This window comes from Helobdella robusta (genome assembly GCF_000326865.2).
Source record: "Helobdella robusta unplaced genomic scaffold HELROscaffold_18, whole genome shotgun sequence".
In the NCBI taxonomy this organism is placed as follows: Eukaryota; Metazoa; Annelida; class Clitellata; order Rhynchobdellida; family Glossiphoniidae; genus Helobdella; species Helobdella robusta.
In genome coordinates this window covers 1,685,770-1,702,140 of record NW_008703981.1, presented here as the reverse complement: position 1 = coordinate 1,702,140, position 16,371 = coordinate 1,685,770, and the positions used below count along the sequence as shown (strand labels likewise).

The window sequence follows — 16,371 nt, the reverse complement described above, 5'->3', positions numbered from 1 at the left end:
ACACAGAGAAAGTCAACATTTTGTAGTAAACAAAAACAACCTAATGTGCTAAGTTCAAACATAGCGTCAAAAACTAGACATTCAAAAAAATTCTTTCTTTACATTGACCGCAAATTAATGTCAATGAACTTTTGTATGTATGTATGTATGTATGTAAGTTTGTTTGTTTGTTTGTTTGTTTTTGTTTGTTTGTTTGTTTGTTTGTTTGCTAGCATCTACGTCACAATTGTTTTGTATATTTAATTGGAAAAGTCAAAATTTTACGAGACTTTGATAAATTTATGAGGAAGAAAATGTGCGTAGATGAATACGAACTAGGGTACACACACAATCCATCTACTTAATTAATGTTCAACAGTTTACACGTATATGGAATATTAACAAATTATTAAGTTGTTACTATTTATTTAACATAACTTATTGAAATATTTAGTATGAAAAATAAAAGTTTCTAACAGTTTATTAGCTGAATGTATGAAAAATTTTCTTTAACGATCATCTTTTGACTACTTATCACACTTAATGTATGATTCGTTATGACCAGGGCTGGGCAAACTACGGCCGGCCAAGCAATTTTATGCGGCCCGTGATGCCTTCTTCTTCGTCTCAAAAAAAAGGTCTTCATCCAGACAGACGTTATGACCAAAAACCAGGAGCCACAAATCTTAAAAAATTCTCCCCTCCCCCGAGTCGAAAAAATTTGCTATTTTAGTACATATGCGGCCCTTCAAAGGTAAAATAGATCTCAATGCGGCCCTCACAGCAAAAAGTTTGCCCTCCCCTAGTTATGACCCTATTTCATATTTTACCTGTATGTATGTATATTCTTTCGTTAACTTTAGTAGTCAATTGAAAATAGTAGATGCCGATTGGAACTCTTTTTTTTTATTTCGTTTAGTTTTCGTTGAGGCAGAAATAAACTTGGTTAAAACAATTATTTATGACAAGTTACCTAAGTGCGATCTTTTTGAATTGTTACGAGTTACTATGATTATCGTGGGGGAATACCCCGACAGACATAAAAATATTTACGAATTTCACTGACTAAAGTAATTTTAAGTAAAAGTAAGCTCACTGCTCTTAGATTAGATTAGAAAAAATCCTTCAGACTTTTGAAATGCGATATAGTAGATAAAAATTTTGTGGTATTTATGAGTAGACAATCAATGTCATTTATATCAAATCATCCGTATTATATCGCAATTATTTATCTATTTATTTATTATTTATAAAACAATTTTTAATTTGTTCGCATATAACGTTTTTCATAAAGCCCTATTTCTTGAATTGATAGCGTAACTATCAAAGCGTCTGGCACAAGATGCCCGAGGACTCGTAGTGACCGAGTTCAAAAGCAAAAAGATGCCCACCTATCATAAACAACATATCTGACGTGTAGACGCATCTGATAGAATCACAGGGCAAAAAATTTACCTCTGAACTTTAACCTTTTAAAATGGGATGTTAGTCATTATTGTTCAGTATATACGAATACCATTTAGCTTTTTTTAATCGTATTATATTAAGTAAAAAGTAAAACCGTTTAAAAAGTATTAATAATGAAATAAAAATAACAAAACTTATTTCAAAATGTCAGCGGAAGTTGTTATCAAACAGATTAAAATGAATTTAAAGCGATTGCTATGTGTTTAAACTATCTAAGACTGATTCACGCGTTACACACACACACACACATGTAAATGCATGCATTACATGTGAATGAATAGCTCTTCTTAAATGTTTGTGTGAATGAATGAATGGATAAATGAATGGATGAATAAATGGATGAATCAATGAACAAATGAATGAACGAACGAACGATCGAATGAGTAGATAATTTAAGTATTATCAAGTACAATCTATCAAAAATCACATATTAATCTAATACTCATTAATCACTTAATAATAAACATTATTCAAGTGTGTATCTTTGCGTATATGAGTGTGTGTACACTGTACATATGTGTGAAAACAAATGTGTATGTGTGTATGTGCATACTAATTTTCTGTATCCGTGTACCGTGAGTGTCTGTTTATGAAGCTGGATCTTTTTTTATCCCTACGAAAAGAACTCCGGAAGGCATCGTCCGCAATTTTTTCAAGCTCCTCAACACTGGGATAAAGTTCGTTGCCATCCTGATCGTGCCTGGGATCTTTTGGGAGAAGAAATGGGATTGAACGGGTCAAATTGAATTTTAAAAAATTAAATCAAATATAATTTGCATAATGTATGTAATGTAGTGACACACACCACACACCACACACACACACACACACACACACACACACACACACACACACACACACACACACACACGCCTACACGACACACACACATACACGCGTGTACATACATACATATCATATAAATGTTGTGCTCAAAATTCAAATTATAATTAAACACAGATTTCTAGTTAAAAATTTGATTGCACGCATATGCGTTTTGTTAGCTGCTGTTAGGTGTGTTGATATATTTATTTTGAAATATATTTTTTTCATATTTGTAACTATGATTATCAGTAAAGTTTCAACACCTCGAAAAGTTGCATCTTCAACTTCATAGTAAGGCGTCGGACAGTTACTAATAACAGTTGGGTCTTCATTCAATTTCTTGATACTCAAGTATCGGTTGAGAAACGGTTTTTCATCCGATCCGGTATTTATATCGCATTTTAACTCAGTTAAGTGGCTGTTTTTGATACTTTGGCGGTTGTTCGTGTTGTCGTTGTTGCTGTTGTCGTTGTATATGTTGTTGTTGTTGTTTTTGTGGTTGTTGTTGCTGTTGTATATGTTGTTGTTGTATGTGTTGTTGTTGTTGTTGTTATTCTGGATGACGTTTCTGGGTTTTATGCTGTTGAAAATTTGCTCATAAAGATGATCATCACAACGATTCAACATAGTTGTGCTGTAAATGTTTTCGTCATTATCAGTTTTGTTGTTGTTGATGTTGTTGTTTGCGTTGATGTAATTATAGTTTGATAATTTGTTGTTAATGTCATTTATTTTATGGTTGGTGTCGTTAAAATCTGTGGTTCTGTTGTTGCCATTTGTTTTGTTGTTATTCTTGCTGTGTTTGTTTTTCGTGTTAATGTAATTATATTCGGCTGTTGTTTTGTCAAAGTCCTTAAAATCTGTAGCTTTGAGGTTGTAAGCAGTAATGACATCAGTTGTTTTGCTGTTGATGTGATCAGTTTTTCTTGTGATGTTTTTGATGGCAGGTTTGTCTTGCTCAATACCACCGTTGAAATTGTAGTAGTTCATTGTGGAGATGAAGATTCTACAGCAGGCATCTTCATTCGAATTTGATGTGACGTCTGGGTCGTTGTTGTCTTTGCTAATGTTTTTGTTGATGTTTTTGTTGTTGATGTCTCTGTTGCTGTTGTTGTTGTTGTTGTCGTTATTGTCATCATCATTTTTAAAAAATTTCACGCCACTTATGTAATGAGCTGGTTGGTGATGGTGATTATGACTGTTTTGTTGATGTAATCGTTGTTGATGATGTAGCTGACGTTGTAGTTGGTGTTGTGGTCGCGTGAACTGTTTTTGTCCTGTTGGAGGGTTGAGTTGTTCACTTTTCAACGAGTGCTCTTCATAAAAATGTCGGTTTAGTTGGTCATTTTTCTGGATTTGATGTTGTTGTTCTTCATCCTGACTGTGTTGTTCATTTACGGAATGTGGTCTTTGATGCGATGGAAGTTGTCGCTGGAGTCGTTGTTGTGGGTAGATTTGTGGCTGTGGCTGTTGTAGTTGCGACTGTTGTGGTTGCGACTGTTGTGAATGATGCAGTCTCCAGTTCTCACCCCAGTCAACTTTTCCACTTACATCATAGGTCGACCTACCTGGGTATGTTTATGGCTATCATCCGAGTCTGAACTATCATTCTCATTCAGAGTATTCTACTCTGATCAACTATTGACACGTTCTTAAAATCGTTTAAATTGATTTTATCACGATTTGTCAAACATTTTCAAACGATGTATAACTGGTTTTACTACTGCTACTACTGCTACTTTGACTGCTACTACTACAGCTACTACTGTATGATTAAAAGTACTGCTACTATTACTGTTACTACTGCCACTACCGTTACTACTAATAATACAACACTCGGACTACTACTGCTGCTGCTAAAGCTACTGCAGTTGCTACTACTACGACAACCACTACTTTTTTTATCACTTAAACTGTTAGTACAACTACAATGTTTGTAAAACGTAAAATTTTAAACAAATTACGGAAGGTAAAGGTAAAAAATTGTACTTCTATTGGTCGAAAGAATGCGTCTGATGTGGGAACGAGGCTGGTGCTTCTCAACTCGTCGCCAACATTCCTCCAAGATTTCCATCTTCGCGAGATTCCTCGTTGAAAAAAAATCCATTCCTCCCGCTGCATCCATCAAAAAATTTCGTTACGACATTCCCTTAACAGAGTCATTGGTCGTTCATGATTGAAATGTTGCTTTCTATCGTGATGTTAATGATTCTTTTGCGAATATACATAAGGTTTTTACGTCAGAGATATGTTTATTAATTTACCTTTTAATAAATTGGCAGATAAGTGAATGAACAAATAAGTGAATGAGTTAATGAATGAGTGAATGTTTGAATGAAGTGAATTTATGACTGAATGAAGGAATGAATAAAATCTAGAATAAAAAAATGGATAAATGGTTAAATGAGTGAATGGTCGAATGAATGAATAAATGAATGAATGAATGAATGAATGAATGAATGAATGAATGAATGAATGAATGAATGAATGAATGAATGAATGAATGAATGAATGAATGAATGAATGAATGAATGAATGAATGAATGAACGAAAGAGCGAACGAATAAATGGACAACAAATAAATAAATCAACCTTGAATTTTGTGCCAAATACACCCACTACTAATACTCACTTTTTGAAAAATGCCAAAGCAATCTACTTGAACACTTAATTTTAAAGTATATAAAATTTAAAATATATCACTATGAGTCTCTCGAACGATATACAGCAACAATATAAACAAAAATACCTATTATTGGAAGAATGCTAGAATGCAGTAAGTTACATAATAACAGTTTTTTTCATATTTTGGTTATTTATTTCGTCTAATAATACCCATCGAGCGCTCACTTGAACGTTGATTTTGAATAAATTTACATAAGCTTCGTTTATTGAGAAAAAAACACTTCACTCTTCTTATTATTTCTATTATTTTTATTATTAATAATAGTTAGTTGTTAATTGTAATTGTTAAAAGTAGTAATAGCAGTAGTAGTCATAGTAGAAGTAGCTGCTGCCACAGTAATAGTAGTAGCAGAAACAACAGTAGTAGTAGCAGTAATAGTAGTAGTATTAGTAATAATAGTGATACTATGTGTGTGTTTGTGTGTGTGTGCATTGTGTGTGTGGTGTGTGTGTGTGTGTTTGTTTGTGTGTGTGGTAGTATGTTTCTAGTTGATAGCTAAAATAAAGCTGATGTTATCGATTTATATTTCAATACTTTAAATAGATGATTGATTCATTATCATTAGTGATATGACGTACGTGCATTATACATATACGTGTGTGTGTGTGTGTTTGTGTGTGTGCGTGTGTGATTATAATATAGTAATAATATAATAATAAATATAATCTATATAAAATTAATAATAGTATTAATTAATCTGAAGTATGAAATCAATTAAATTCTTGGTCGTCATGGTAAAAAGCCGAGATTAGCGTCAGTTACACGCGCAAACACACACACACGCACGCACGCACGCACATACACAAAAACGCACACAATTTTATTTTATGTTCTATTTTTTTGGCCATATTCATTATTTTAAATCAATCAAACTTTCCTAGACAACAAAAAACTTTTTTCATCTTTTATTAATTTTCAAATAAATTCCATCTTCTGTTCTCATAACCAGTTCAAACTTAACCATTACAACATTTAAACTCAGTGTGTACCTATCTATAAATTAAAATTAAATAACTAATTACTTCACAAAAAAATAAATAACTCATATTCACAACCTGAGGTAATCAGACTTCCGAGATAATTGAAGCTGTAGATTTGTTGTTTCTTCTGTTTACCATTAATGATTATGGAGCAGATCGGGCGTTTTGCTTTTACTGATAACCATACAGTCCCTACAGCAAAAGGTTTTCATCACTGAGAACAAAATCAGTCGTTTAAATTTAGTTACTGGTTAATATCATTTGTATCTTTATCACTGAATATATCATCGACTTCTTGCTGACAACCCTGTCTTAGTAACAAATGAGTTCTATTTATACTAAGGAAGAATTGCAAACTTCTGTATTGTCTATATTTTATTAAAGATCACTCTGCCTAGTTAACACATTACGGAAATTCAGTTATTGATTGTGAAACATGTCACATTTATATCATGATTAGGATATACAAATATAAGGAAATATGCGTTATGTACAATGCAAACTCAACACAGTGCTAATTAGAATAATGAACCTTTTTCAAATCTGCTTGTGTGCAACAATATACATCGGTCTAAACTGCCATATGTTTTGTTTTTTTGTCGTAAAATGAATTAAAGATCTTTTATTAGTTGTACTTTTGATTAAATTTCTAAAATAAAATGGCTCAGCAGGGTTTTAATGATTACTTGAGGTCAGACAAAGGTTCCCCACGTTCCGTAATTATGATATCAGGTGCTTTCATTTTTAGATTTTTGTTTTTTTGCAGTTTTTCCTTTATTTTTTCCTTAAATTTAGTCTTGTTAAGTTTTTATTTCAAAAACATTTGAATTTTTTCATTAAAAATAATTGTAATTTCACTTTATTTTATACAGTTGAACTATTATTTAACTTTTTAAGATTTAATTTTCATAAAATATAAAATAAAATACAGTTACAATTTTCAATGAAAAAAGGGATTTTAAAATGTTCATTATTATAACTTTTTTTATAATTATTATAGCACATGGAGATGTCAGAAGTCCAACAAAAGATGTCCAAGTGAAGCAGGAAGATTTAGATCTAATTTTGAATGAGGCCAAAAGAGGTGGGCGTCATTAAAAATTATTCATTTTTTCTAACTTTTATTTTATTCTTTTTAAAACATTGTTCACAAAAAGTTTATTTATTCAAATAATTAATTTTAAGGAATTGTTTATAAGCACAGGCCTAATAAGCTTTTAGTAGCCTAATGCAATAAAGCAACATTAAGCCAAAAATACATTGAAAATACTCAAAAAATAGTTAAATTTCAAATTATTCAATATTTCACTTTATTAAGGGCTAGATAAATTTTCCTCATCATCTAATAATAACCCAAATGCATGGATGAATGAGATTCTAAACGAAGTCACTAAATCTTCACCGGCTAAACAAGTTGCCATTGGGGGCATATCAGGATGGTCAGCCATTTTTTCTCATTTATTTTCAAATAACTTTAGTTGAATATATTTCTTCTTTACCTTCTGGCCTATGAATTTTTAACAATTATTATGTTTTATTTACCTTAAATTTAAATAAAATTTGTTATGGGGTTTAAAAAATACTGCTCAGGTGTTCAGGCTATCTGATCGGAAAAGTTGGAAAAATTGCACTGATAGCAGTTGGAGGTAGCTTCATCATTCTACAGGTTAGTAAAGTACTACTCATTTCATTTCATCATTTCACTGATTATTATCATCACTATCTTAATTGTTATCATTGTTGAGTCATTTATTCATTTAAATTAATAATTTCGCTGATTATTATCCTCAACATTTTCAATATCATCAGTGTAGTCTTGTTAATAATTGCAAGGTATAAATAATATTTTTAACTATTTTTATAATTATATTTGCGAAATCATCATTTTTTTCCCAGCTTGCCCACAACCAAGGCCTGATACAGATCAACTGGAATGCCATAGAATCAAAAGTGAACTCCACCCAAAAAGAAATGAAAAAATCTATCGACAAAAATCTTCCTGGATTGATTGAAAGTGTCAGTATTTCGTTCATTCATTCATTCTATCATTCATTCTATCATTCTTTCATTCATTCATTCATTCATTCATTCATTCATTCATTCATTCATTCATTCATTCAATCATTCCTTCATTCATTCACTTTGCTTCTTCTTAATCATTTCTGTTTAATCAACCCTTGATATAGCGTTATTTCGTTGAGATACTGCTATGCGTCACAATTATTAATTAATCAATCAATTAGTTATTCATTCAATCAGTTAATTAATTATATAATTTATTAATTAATTTAATAATTTATTTATTTATTTCTTAGGCAAAAGATTTTGGTCTCAAGTACTTATATCTCTCTGGATCATTCTGCGCTGGGTTGCTGCTTGGCATATGTAGCTAATTACAAATAATTATAATATTAATAATTATTATTATTTTGAAATTTATTATTTATATTATTATTATTTTATTATTCTATTAGATGGTTTTATTCAACAGTATAAATTTATTTTATTATGTTCTGTAATTTCTTCTCTGGGAATGTAAAGTGTTTTTTTGCTTCATTACGTTTAATTTGCGTTACTTCACGCGTAAGCACACAAACACACACACACAAATACACACATATATACACATACACACACACACACACCCATATACACACACATACACTTACACATATGTCATAAGGTGTACCCAACCTATATCATCAAACATTATAATTTTATAACGTTTTTCTTCTGCAAAAATGAGAGTTCATTCAAATTTATTTTCTTGTTACTTTTTAAAATGTGCGATTTGCCGAGTAACCATTGTAGTATAAAACATAGCTATGTCATTAACATGTGTTATTATACACATTGCTTGTGTATTTTTATTATATATATGTGTGTGTGTGTGTGTGTGTGTGTGTGTGTGTGTGTGTGTGTGTGTGTGTGTGGAGAGAGAGAGAGAGAGAGAGAAAGGAGGCAAGGCAAGGCAAGTGAATCAATGGTTTTCACATTTTAGACATTTCTTTCCTCTTTCCATGTCGCTTGAAAATGATTTGATAACACTTGCCAATTTATAATCTCAGTCAGTCTGTCTCTCTGTCTGTCTGTACGTTTGTGTATGTATGTATGTATGTGTGTATGTATGTATGTGTGTATCCGTATGTTTTTAAAATTGAAATCTGTTTTCATGTACTGTGTACAATTGTACAATGTACAATGCATACATACAGTGATTGAATTTAAATAGTTTTAACGATGTTAATGACGACACAATAATAATATTATTTAATCATTATGATGATAAGAGTTCTTAGATTGATCCAGTCTAAGCTTTTCGCGAAGATTTCATCAAATTGAAATAAAATCATTTCGAGCATTTTTTTTTCTTCGAGTTTTTTTTCGTTTTACTATTAATGAATTCAAAAAAACTTGGATTCATAGTCAAAATTGATATAATATTTTTGTAATATTTCAACGTCTATTAATCATCTTTTAATTCTAAAATGTGGAAAATTGTGAAAATTCAAGTAAAGATAAGATAGTTAGTTAACAAATGAAACATCTGTAACCTACTAGAATGTTAACAAAACGATTTTACTGGGACACACACACGTACACTGCACGATAGTACGATGAAAAAAATGCTCACATGTTTGCTACACAACATAATGGAGTAGCATAACATATCAACGATTATGAAGAAAAAATGACTTAAATTATTCTTCTTAAAGGTTAAATTCGTCACAATTATGCAAATACTATGTTGAATTTTTGTTGAGTGTTAACTGGTTACTAATATTAAACGAATAGAATTGGTTTTTACATTGTTATTATTATTATTTATTAATATTATTATTATAAACAATTATGATAAGTAATGTGTCATATTTTCCAGTGTCATCCAGTGGACAATGTTGGATCCACGCGCAGCTAGCATTGGCCATACTCCAGTGGCTTTCCTGGTTCAATGTTCCAATTTTAAAAATAGTTTTACTCTGAACGTTGGAAAACTACGTTTTTTAAAGACAACACGGAATAATTAATAATAATGAAAAAGTAACAACAGCTAATATAATTATTATATATTTATAATTTAATTTAATAATTTATATAGCACACCTTCGCAAAACTGGCCGCCAGTGTTGGGAGGTGGACATTTACATTTCCTCTTCCGGATTCTCATCCCGGAAACACATGGACTCCATTCGTCCCACTCACACCATTTTCCGCTTACTGGGTGTGTTTGTTTTTGTTTTTCATTATGTCCGCATGTTTTATGGGAGGTGCATGTTAGAGAAAATGTTTGTTGAATTCATGTTTGTATGTTGAATTCTTGTATGTTTGTTGAATTCATGTTTTTGGTAAAATTGTATATATCTACATTGGTTTCTTTGTAGATTTCTATGAATTTTCAATACAAGTTGTTGGTGATTGAAGTAAAATTTTATTCTTTTCAAATTTTCTAGCTATATTTATGAACAGTGTTACGCAGTTTATAACCAAGAACAGACAGAAATAAACAGAAACCTAATAAATTCCTATATTTCTTTAAAATATTAATTTTTGTCAATGTTTAAATCCCAACAACATATCAGTATGAACAATTCAGATGGAAATTCACGCAAATAAAAAAAAAACATCCGAAAATCCATCGCCAAAACTTACCAGGATTCCTACAATAATCATTATTGTAGCATGGTTGTTTCGACCAGGCGAGCCCAGGACATCTGCGGCCACCAAACATCGGTTGGGGGTCGGTGCACCACCTGTATCTTATTTGTTCCCCCAACGTGTGCGAACATGGCGGGGCGTCGCAGATATCCCATTTGGACCATTCGGTCCAATGCCCGTCAACTTTGGATGTAGTGTGTGTGTGTTGTGGTGTGATGTGTTGTGTTGTGTTGTGGTGTGTTGTGTTGTAGTGTATTGTGTTGTGCTGTGTTACTGTGTGTCATGTTCTTTTGTGTTGTTACATTCTTGCTTGCTGTTGTTAAATATGAATTTTTATTATTAAAACAATATTACAATTGGTAGAAATGTTTGAAAGGTGATGAACTCATAAACAAACATTACAAACAAACGAGCGAACAAACAAACAAACGAGCGAACAAACAAACAAACGAGCGAACAAACAACGTGAAAGCATAAAACATTTGAAACGTTTATCTTGAGAACCTTGGCAGTTGATCCTTGAAACGCAAGGGATCGTCTCAACTGATGGACCAACGCATTTTTCACTAATTTTTACATTCTCATCGTCATTAAACGTATCATCAATATTTTCGTTATTGAGCGTGTAATTTTCACGTTTCGTTGCAGAGTTTGTATGTCCACTGCCATCTCTATTACGACCACTTTTAATAAGATTACCAGCACCATCGCCATCTTTATAATGTTCAACATCACCAACGTCATCATCTACGTCATCATCTACGTCATCCGGTTGCGGCATTTGAATGACGGTGACGTCATCGTTGAGGATCGTGACGCAACTTCTCTTTCTTCTTCTCACGCCTCGGCCACAGAATCTTGAGCAATCCGTCCACTCCGACCACTCCAGCCATTTTATAACTTCTGCGGGAAATGACGTCATCAATGATGATGACGGCGACCAATGATAAAAAAGTTAATGATGATGACGTCAGTGTGATGACGTCATTACAGGTAATGACGCTAATGATATTGGTGACTTAACATTGAAACGTTCGATTTAATGAAGAGAAAATAAATATAACATCTGTCATAACGTTAACATTAATGCCTGTTAGAACAAGGAAACATTGAGCAAAAGTAAAAATTCCGAAAAATCGAATTTATACAAAATTTACTAACACAAAAAGTAGCTTCATTGTTAAAATCGAATGCAGAAATTAATATACGTACAGACATTAATATAACAAATTTCAATATATTAGATACTATCAGAAAAAAATAGAACATAAATTGATAAATTATAGGGTAGGGATTGTATTTAATGAAAATTGTATACGTAACGGCCTTATTACCTTTATAGATAATAATTTGTGAAGCGTCTTACTTTTGCAAAGATTAGGATCATGTTGACAGACTGTTTCTTGCACTTCATCGGGACAGTTTTCCACCAGACACTTCCGTGTCCTCTTCCTAGTCCCAAACTTTTCACATGTTGATCCGCTACAAGCTGTCCATTCAGACCATGGTCCGAATCCGATGTTTAAACCGTTGTAAGCTTTTCAAAGGTTAATAATTAGTTTATCTTTTTATTTATTGGTTTATTGATTCAATTGTTTGTTTTCTGTTCATTTATTTATTCGTTCGTTCGTTCGTTCATTCATTAATTCATTCTTCGTTTGTTCGTTCATTCATTATGATAGCATGAAAAGATATATATCTGTCTTTTTGGAAAAAATATTCCTTACTAAGTTCGTTATAGCTTATTACGGTGCTAGCATTTCGGCATTCAATCAATGTCGATATGTAATTAATTAGCATGGGGCTTTGAAAGTAACATCATCTAGATAATTATTCATATTTTCGTTCATTCAATCAATCGTTTTTTCATTTATTCTTTCATATTTTTACTAATTTTTTAGCCATGAAAACGAACCAAGAGAGAGAGAAGAGAGAGAGAGAGAGAGAGAGAACTATCCTCATGGGTCAATCTATTGAGGAGCAGATCCATGCAAGCATGTTACAGATAACAAACAGCCACAATGCAACATACATGCTTTTTCTTTATGGTTGGAAGCATATAATTGTATAACAAACACACACACACACACGTATATATACACACACGCACACACACGTATACATTCACACACGCCTCTCTGAAGAGAGAAAGAGAAGGGGGTGGGATAAAAGGAGAGAAAAATAAAATAAGTAAGACAATATGAAAGATGGAAGGAGAGAACGTAAGAATTATTAAAAAGAGAAAAAAGATAAAAATAAAAACAAAGAGATGTAGAGAGAGAGAGAGAGAGAGAGAGAAAGAAAGAGAGAGAGAGAGAGATAGAGAGAAAAGAGAGAATACGTATGAATGATGATAGAGATGATAGATGATAAACATTCCATTGAATAAATATCAAACGTCCCCGGACAAAACTAGATGCACATAGAGAGAGAGAGAAGATGCAAGAAGAGAGAGAGAGAGAGAAAAGCGAGATAGAAAGAAAGAAAGAGGGAGAGAAAGATAAATAGAGAGAGAGAGAGAAAGAGAGAGAGAGAGAGAGAGAGAGAGAGAGAGAGAGAGAGACAGAGACAGATACCACCTCATAAAATCTAATAGATTCTATGTAAACACAAATGATGACCGATATTCATAATGTAAAACAGTGATGGCCAATTGATATTTTTCCGTTAATATTGGGATAACAATTTAAAATGCGCTATATAAATACTTATAATGATACTCGTCATCAGCAGCATCAGCATCATCATCTAAATCAAAATCATCATCATCATCATTGTCTTTATCCCTGGATACTTTACGTTGATATGAAAATAAGAATAGGTATTAACATGGGCCATTAAATATCATTGCCGAAATGGCATACACACACACACACGCACACACATACATACACACACATACATACATACACACATATGTACACACATACATACACACGCACACACGCATACGTTACTTTTATTAATATCGGTCATGAATTCTAAATGTGATTACATTTAAAAAAATACGCTCCCAGCCACACATTTTCCTAATTATAAAAAAAGATTTATTAATCATTGTAATATAATTTATTTAATTTTTTTAATTTTATGACTAGATTAATATCTCTCTCTTTCTTCTTCTTTTCCCTCTCTCTCTCTCTCTCTCTCTCTCTCTCTCTTTCTCTCTACTCTATATTACTACCTCTGTTTTTTTCTTTACAATCCATGCCATTGTTTAATTTAGCGGACACACATAATTAACGAGATTGTAATCTTTTTTTATTATAACTCTCTTAGCATAAAAATAATAAATAATAATAATAATAAATAGCAATAAAAATAATAATAATAATGGTAAATAGTAATAATAATTGTAATAGTAATAATAATAAGGAAGAGACTTCATAACGTACGTGAGTTAATATATCTCCAGCCTGGTATTTCATTTTTCGTCTGGTCTTCAATAATATCTTTACGGTCACCATCATCGTCGTCATCAGTGTTGTTGTTGTTGTTGTTGTTGTTGTTGTTGTTGTTGTTGTTGTTGTTGTTGTCGGAGGTGATGTCATTGATGGCGTTTTCACTGATGTCATTTCTACTAATACTGACTGCCGGAGTGTTAGACTTATTATTGTTATTTTTGTCTGTAGTATTGTTGGTATCATTGTTTATATTGTTGTTGTTGTTATTATTATTATTATTATTATTATTCTGGGTTTTCCCATCGTGTTGTTTCGAATCTGTCCTTATTTCGATATAACCGACGTTCGAGTCATCACTTTGAACGAAGTCATAGTCCACCTGAGTCTTGTTAGCGTCAGGAAGTTTGGAATTTTTGCGTTTCTTATGTTTATTTCTACCACTTTTGGTGTTAATTCTTGATTTAGTTTTATTATATTTTTTAAAAATACTATTATTATTATTATTTGCAGTATTTCTATTAATTTTACTTTTACTTACGTTAAAAGTGTTGTTGTCATCATTTTCATTATTGTCAGCGTCTGAAATTGTGTAGGTGTAGTTGGTGTGTTTAATTTTGTTGTTGTCGTCGTCAGCGTTAATGTCATTGTTGAAATTTCTGTTGTTGTTGTCAATGACGTCCTTGTTGATGGCATGAATAGTATTGTTAATGTCGTTGTTGTTGTTGTTGTGGTTGTTGTTGTTGTGGTGGTGATTGCTGTTGTTGTTGTTGTTGTTGTAGTGGTGGTGATTGTTGTTGTTGTTGTTTTTGTTGTTGCGGTATCTGTGGTTGTCGATGCTGTTGAAGTAGTAGTCAACAACGTTATTAAAATTAGTTGATGTTTTTGTGGACGGTGTAGGTGGATTTTTATTCTTGAGATCTGAGGTAGCTCCAAACTCATGGCAAGGTCTACATTTGTACTTGTTTTTTTCTGTTTTTATTAGTTTTACCTGGATAGTGATGCAAATGTGTATACATTTTACTGAAGAACTGCATTGGTGTCGAATTGATGTTGTTTGCTATTTGTAGTGAAATAAAAAAATATTATTTTCAAATATTATATTAATCGTAACATTAAAATGCATTAAGTCGTATGTTAAAATTTTTTTTATTTCGCAGTTAATATTTCAAAGTATTTTTTTGAGCTTTTTATTGTAATAAATTGAATAAAAAAAAATTTGGCAATTTACCCTTGAGGAATAGCCACTGCTATATTCTGAACAGCATTCCGTCTTACTGACTAAACTATTAAATGACGTCACAATGTCGCTACAACTTCCGTTCTGAACGTTGAAACTTTTGAAACATATCACGCCTCCTTCTAATTTTTAAAAAAATTGAAATATTTGAAAATATTTATAGGGATAAATAGTTAATGAATATTTTAATTTATACAAAAATTTAAAAAACAATTTTTCGTTTTTTTTCAGAATTAATAAAAATTTAAATTAAATAAAGAGAAATAGTTCAAATGTAAACGTACTTGACTGGGCCCGGCTAACAAAGCAGCCAACAAATATTATTATTAAAATCGATTTAAAATAGGAATTCATCTTTAATGTCGTAACTCAATTTCCAATGAAGAAACATTTGCTGGATGTTATCATTTGCTTCCGATGTTTGTCATAGCGAATTGTGGCTGTATGGCTTGGCTGGAGAGAGAGACTGCGTTTTGTGATGTGTATACGCACATGCGTTAACATGAAAGTGGGTACTGAAAGAGAGAGAGAGAGATGGAGAGAGAGAGTAAACGAAAAAACGCAGAAAGGAAAAAGGGAGAAAAAAGAGAAAGTTGAGCAAGAGACAGAGAGATAGAGGGACAAACGACAGAGACAGATCGACAGACAGACAGACCGACCGACAGACGGACAGATAGACTGAATGGTTCGAGGCAATGGCAAAAGGAAGCCAAATATTGACATGATATAAAGTATTGTTTACCCTTAACGCAGAAATATCCATAATAAGAATGTTTTTCTATCAAATATGATATGCTGATGGTGTCATTGAATTAGTTAGACTTTTAATGGTATGTAATTAATTTTATTTTATATATATATATATATATATATACGTATATATATAAATATATGTTTTACAATATTCTATAAATTCTACCGAATGTTTGGCGTTAATATGTTTGTAGTTCGTTTTTTCGATTTTTCTCACTAAAGTTTTTTGGTGAACGTTTAGTTTATTAAAATTCAAAATAAACTTATTTTTCGAATTCATGCGGCAAATAAGGCCATATTTCGATTCCGAATGAATCATCGTCAGTGCTCCTTGTTGTATATATAGGGAAATATTGACTTTGTCAAGATTAACTTTGACGTTGA

At 31.9% G+C, this 16,371-nt stretch overlaps 3 protein-coding genes across 3 annotated transcripts; 1 reads left to right on the top strand and 2 right to left on the bottom strand.

The window, feature by feature from the left end:
* Positions 1-1,302: 1,302 nt before the first annotated feature.
* Positions 1,303-4,887, bottom strand: HELRODRAFT_191107 (hypothetical protein; the record flags this gene model as incomplete). Its single annotated transcript, XM_009016372.1, has 6 exons — positions 4,809-4,887; positions 4,261-4,700; positions 3,510-3,839; positions 2,535-3,446; positions 2,021-2,153; positions 1,303-1,405 (listed from the first exon to the last, which is right to left on the bottom strand). The coding sequence occupies exons 2-6, from the start codon at positions 4,394-4,396 to the stop codon at positions 1,303-1,305; spliced, it is 1,614 nt and encodes a 537-aa protein (XP_009014620.1). The 5' UTR covers positions 4,397-4,700; positions 4,809-4,887.
* A 1,709-nt stretch (positions 4,888-6,596) lies between these two features.
* HELRODRAFT_170561 (hypothetical protein) lies at positions 6,597-8,330 on the top strand (the record flags this gene model as incomplete). The annotated part of the gene is made up of 6 exons (XM_009016371.1): positions 6,597-6,669; positions 6,938-7,021; positions 7,256-7,376; positions 7,528-7,603; positions 7,834-7,953; positions 8,253-8,330. The coding sequence occupies 6 exons, from the start codon at positions 6,597-6,599 to the stop codon at positions 8,328-8,330; spliced, it is 552 nt and encodes a 183-aa protein (XP_009014619.1).
* Positions 8,331-9,325: 995 nt separating this feature from the next.
* Positions 9,326-15,957, bottom strand: HELRODRAFT_191106 (hypothetical protein; the record flags this gene model as incomplete). Its single annotated transcript, XM_009016370.1, has 8 exons — positions 9,326-9,881; positions 10,042-10,155; positions 10,588-10,776; positions 11,098-11,496; positions 11,960-12,130; positions 13,989-14,985; positions 15,226-15,356; positions 15,894-15,957. The coding sequence occupies 8 exons, from the start codon at positions 15,955-15,957 to the stop codon at positions 9,853-9,855; spliced, it is 2,094 nt and encodes a 697-aa protein (XP_009014618.1). The 3' UTR covers positions 9,326-9,852.
* Between the last annotated feature and the right edge of the window lie 414 nt (positions 15,958-16,371).